This window comes from Diorhabda sublineata, chromosome 6 (assembly GCF_026230105.1).
Source record: "Diorhabda sublineata isolate icDioSubl1.1 chromosome 6, icDioSubl1.1, whole genome shotgun sequence".
Lineage (NCBI taxonomy): Eukaryota > Metazoa > Arthropoda > Insecta > Coleoptera > Chrysomelidae > Diorhabda > Diorhabda sublineata.
Window position 1 is genome coordinate 20,400,837 of NC_079479.1, and position 5,313 is coordinate 20,406,149.

At 36.2% G+C, this 5,313-nt stretch overlaps 2 protein-coding genes across 2 annotated transcripts; both read left to right on the top strand.

Annotated features, from left to right (window-relative positions):
• Positions 1-3,406: 3,406 nt before the first annotated feature.
• Positions 3,407-4,528, top strand: LOC130445835 (piggyBac transposable element-derived protein 3-like). Its single transcript, XM_056781719.1, has one exon. It carries the CDS (start codon positions 3,407-3,409, stop codon positions 4,526-4,528), a length of 1,122 nt encoding a protein of 373 aa, XP_056637697.1.
• Positions 4,529-4,533: 5 nt separating this feature from the next.
• LOC130445836 (piggyBac transposable element-derived protein 3-like) lies at positions 4,534-5,070 on the top strand. The gene has a single exon (XM_056781720.1). It carries the CDS (start codon positions 4,534-4,536, stop codon positions 5,068-5,070), a length of 537 nt encoding a protein of 178 aa, XP_056637698.1.
• Positions 5,071-5,313: the final 243 nt, after the last annotated feature.

Here is a 5,313-nt window from a genome sequence, read left to right on the forward strand (position 1 = left end):
TTATTACAGTGCTTATAATTTATTGCAGATTTTAGAATCATGCCAACAAAATATATTAGAAAAGGGACAGTGCAAAGGGGAAAATGGACTGAAGCCGACCTACTCCGGGCTGCAGAAGCAGTTAAAAACGGTGTGATGGGCTTGAGAGAAGCATGCCGCACTTTCAACAACATTCCTCCTCCAACACTTAGAAGGCGACTTAAAAATAATGACTTTATCAAAAGAACTCTTGGACCGCCTTGTATCCTTGGCATACAGAATGAATTAAAAATTAGGTTTCATATACAAAAGCTACAAAAACACGGATTTGCGCCAACTCGTGAAAATGTCAGAGCAATGGCGTTTCACCTGGCAGATCAGCTTAAAATTAAACACCCTTTTAATAGAGACAGTAAACTTGCTGGTTATGACTGGTTACATATGTTTTTACAACGACATCCAGACTTGAGTGTTAGAAAAGCTGAGGGTGTATCACTAGCTCGATGCAACGGTATGAATAAAGAAAAGGTCTCGGCGTACTTTAATCTGCTAGAAACAACATTAATGGAGGCCGGTTTAGTAAACAAGCCTGGTCAAATATTTAATATGGATGAGACGGGTCTCCAACTTAATAATAAGCCAGGTTATGTTATTGATCAGAAAGGCTCAAAAAACGTTGCCGCAATAACATCATCAGAAAAGGGAGAAACAATTACAGTAATCTCATGTTGTAATGCAGAAGGTTTTTACATACCACCAGCTTGCATTTTTAAGGGCAAAAATAAAAAAAACCGAGTTTGAGGATGGTATGCCTCCGGGTTCTGTGGTTTACATGAACGAAAAATCCGCTTATACCACTCAAATAAAAGACGATAAAATGCCCTACCACTCAAATAAAAGACGATAAAATGCCCTCTACTTCAGCCTTAGAGTCATAACCTGAACCGGAGCTGATAAATACCGATAAAAACACTCCCGAAACACTTCTTAACAAATTCTTTCCGGTGCCCAGCTCCTCATCAGCTAGCATTCAGAAAGTACGAAAGAAGGCAGAGCAAATGGCAGCCGTTTTAACATCCCCAAGTCACATTGAAAAAAAAAGATCTGCTTTTAAACAGAAGAAAGAAGAAGATCAGAGAAAAACATCAAAGAGGAAGGCTCTGCATGAAAAGAAGAATAAAAGAAAAAATCAAAAAATTGAAGATGAATCAACAGACGATGATACTGATGCATTAGATGGGTTAGTGACTCAGTCTGATGATAGTCCGGACGAAGATGATGCAACAGAATGCCTTGGATGTGGTGAAAAATATAATGTGACCACAAAAGCCGATGATTGGATTCAATGTCTACACTGCCAGAGATGGTTTCACGAAAGTTGTTCGAAATATTTGAACCTATGTGACCTTTGTGGTAAAAACTTATCAAAGAAAAGGAAGTAGAAATACACATTTCTGTTGGGTCAACTCACCCTATATCCTTGGACCAACTAGCCCATAGTATGTGGGAGAGTTGGCCCAGACAGTATTAAAGAGAAAAAATTTTTTTTTTCATTACCTGTTTGCCTTTTCTTTAAAACTAGTTTATAATCTAATGTTTTATTGGTTCTTATATGTAATACATATTTTGCGTTTAAATATTCGTTTTGATTTTATCTCATTTTAAAAAAATCGGATCCAACTCTCCCGGACTTACCCTACTGGAAGGAACGTAACGATGGAGAATTACTTTACTTCTGTGCCTTTAGGAAATGAGCTCCTCCAAAAACGAACGACAATTGTTGGAACAATAAGGAAAAATAAAAGAGAAATTCCCCCTATTTTTTCTCAAAAAAGACCAATACTGAGTACTATGTTTACCTATTCACCGAATGAAGCACTTGCTTCTTACATACCTGGAAAAAATAAAACGTTTTAATGTATTCCACTTTTCACAATGATGGAAAAATTGATGAAGAAACTGGTAGCCAATCTAAACCAGAAATAATTACGATTTACAATCTAACTAAGGGTGGTGTGGATGTTGTTGATGAAATGAAATCAACATCATCAGTTTCAAGAGTGAGCTGCCGTTGGCCTTTGACCATATTTTTTTCGTTGATGAATATATGTGGTATCAATAGCCAGATTATTTATTTCAGCAACACCAATAACAAAATTGATAGAAGAGTTTACCTAGAAAGCCTCGCTCTAGAATTGATGAAAACGGATCAGCAGAAAAGGTATTTGGTTCCAAATTTAGCCTTAGAATTAAAGTCCTCAATAAAAAGGATTGCTAAGATTGAAGATATGCCATCAACATCAACAGAAGTGAGAAAGGAAGGGTTCTGCGCATTCTGTCCAAGAAGAAGCAATAAAAAAGTTAAAAAATGTTGCCATCAATGTGGCAAACCAATTTGCCCACAACACACGGTGTTTACTTGTGAAAAATGCCATAATCAACAATTAACAATATTACCTTTAAGAAGTAGGCTAAGGAATTCAGTTCTGTTCTGTTTTGAGCTGGATACGCCCTTGTTGATATGCAATCCCAAGTAGATGGTAATTACAAGTTTATTCTTTCTACCAAGATCATCTTACAAAATTCGTTTTTTCGGGCACTGCAAAGTAAAACAGCATCTGAAGTCGCATATTATCTAGTTGACATATGGACTCATGTAGGAGGTCCATATATTTTACACACAGACACACGGCTTTGAATTCTGGTATTCAATAATCTCCTTACAAAACTATGTTTGGTATGGAACTCAGGGTGGAATTATCGAGTACTCGTCTTCCACGGGAAGCATCTGTAAATATTTATCCTTCTGAAAACCAGTCAATGAACTTTGCTGACTCTTCACTCCAACACGGATTCTTCGCCCATCATTCTCCCTTCTTCACAGCAGATCACTGAAATTATCGAGCCTGCGTCATCTTCTCAAAACACGGATTCCTCGCCCATCGTTCTCCCTTCTTCACAGCAGATCACTGAATTATCGCGTCTGCGTCATCTTCTAAACGCATGAATTCTAGTCTTGCAGCACAGCACTGCACGTAGACATAGATCGTGTCAAAAGTGACTTAACTCAGATTTGCCTACTGTCCTACCAAAAGGACACTGAATATTACAGGAATCTTTGTTAAATTTTTTGAGATACAGTTATTTGAATCTAGATGTCGCTTGACCAAATGTCACCCCAAACATTATTCTTGAAATTTCTTTTACAAAATCAGTGGAAGTTTATTGTTTTATTGAGCACGTGGTAAAACAATTTGTGATGGACGAACCTTTACCTTTCCGCTTAGTTGGGTAAGTTTTTGAGGACTTTGTTTTATTCTATTTTTAGTTTTCGTTGAACATGCATGTAAATGTATGTATCAGGTTTTAGCTGATGCAGCTTGCTTATAAAAAGAACCGTTTCTAATCAATCAGTATCAGAAAAATCATGTGTACTTCTAGAAGGACAGTAGGCAAACCGATATTCTTTTACAGGGGTCTCACTCTGAATGAACTATTGCAAATCATTGAAGAAGATGATCACAATGAAGTTGATGACGAAATATCGCTTACAATTATGCCGCCCAAAAATTCTTGCGAGGAAGTTACTGATGAAGATTCAGGCGATGAAGATCATTTAGATATTAACAATTTGCCTGGATCGCAACTTCTAGCCGAGGCAGAAATTTTTGAACCTAATGTTGAAGAAGATGTTAATATTTCTTTACCAAGCGATTCAGGTAGTGATGATAATGAAGAAAATCTGCCATTGTCGGATGTAAAACGTCTTCTGAAAAACTCCCAACATATATATGTGAAGAAAAACTATGCTTGGAGAAACCAAGACTCAACACCTAATAATATAGAAGTTCCAAAACCACAAATTGTTCAAAATGAAAATTCGGTTATTGAATTGTTTTCGTTATTTTGGGGTGACGAAGTTATAGATTTATTTGTCTACTATTCTAATATGTACGCTACAAGCAAAAATAGGGTTGGAAACATAACAAAAGAAGAAATGAAAAATTTTTTCGCCATCCTACTACTGTCTGGTTATCAAAAATTACCCAGACGTAGAATGTATTGGGAAAATTCTTCTGACACGCAAAATCAGCTTGTTATAAATTCGTTATCTAGAGATCGTTTTGAGTATATTTTCAGTAATTTACATTGCTGTGATAACACGAATTTAGACAAGACAGACAGATTTGCCAAAGTACGATTATTGATAAATAAAATGAACAGTTTATTCCAACAGTATGCACCAGTAACTGAAAATCACAGTGTGGATGAAGCCATGGTGCCTTATTATGGTCGCCATGGCTGTAAGCAATTCATACGTGGTAAACCCATACGTTATGGGTACAATTTATGGACAGGTTGTACCAGCAAAGGGTATGTTATTTGGGTAGAGCCGTACCAAGGTGCCAAATCAGAAATAAAGCCCTGTTATAAGGAACTGGGTTTAGGACCATCTGTGATTCTGCAATATACCGACATAATCAATTCTATTCAAAGCTTTCCCTATCACATTTTTTGCGACAATTTTTTACGACTATACCACTTCTGAGTGAAATGACTAGAAGAAATTTGAAGATAATAGGAACCATAAGAGAAAATCGCACGTCAAAATGTCCACTGGCAAATAAATCCCAGTTCAAGAAAAAAAGTAGAGGTTTTATTGAATACAAAACTAACGAAGAAAACACTGTAGTTGTTAAATGGCATGACAATAACGTTGTCACTTTAGCATCCAATGCCTTGCCTGTTCACCCTACTCATTCAGTTAGTCGTTATTCTCTCAAAGAAAAAAAGAAAATTAAGGTAGACCAACCTCATAATATATTTACTTATAACAAATATATGGGAGGCGTTGACAGGGCAGATCAAAATATAAGTCTCTACAGAATAGGTTTGAGAGGAAAGAAGTGGTACATTCCTCTTATATTTCACATGTTAGATCTTGCGGTTCAAAATGCATGGCAACTTCACAGGGAACAAAATGGAAAACTGGATCATCTAGGATTTCGAAGGAGAATAGTCATGACCATTTTAGAAGGAAACCAACGAAAATTTGCGAAGATATCGAAGTTGTCACAATCACATAACTGAGAGATGAGATATGATCGTATTGATCACTTAATTGTGACACAAGGGAAGCAAACCAGGTGTCGCATGTGCCACAAAAAAGTCTCCACCAAGTGTGAGAAGTGTGATGCTGCATTACATGTTGTATGTTTTAAGCCTTACCATGTGAAAGAAATCTAATCAAACTTTATTTTTTTTCTATACATTTTTTGAATAAATTTATGTTACTTTGTTTTAAATAAAATTTTACTTTTATAGAAAATAAAA

Bases quoted from the DNA above. Each gene is read 5' to 3' on its own strand.
- LOC130445835 (XM_056781719.1), top strand. From the start codon at position 3,407: ATGTGTACTTCTAGAAGGACAGTAGGCAAACCGATATTCTTTTACAGG.
- LOC130445836 (XM_056781720.1), top strand. From the start codon at position 4,534: ATGACTAGAAGAAATTTGAAGATAATAGGAACCATAAGAGAAAATCGC.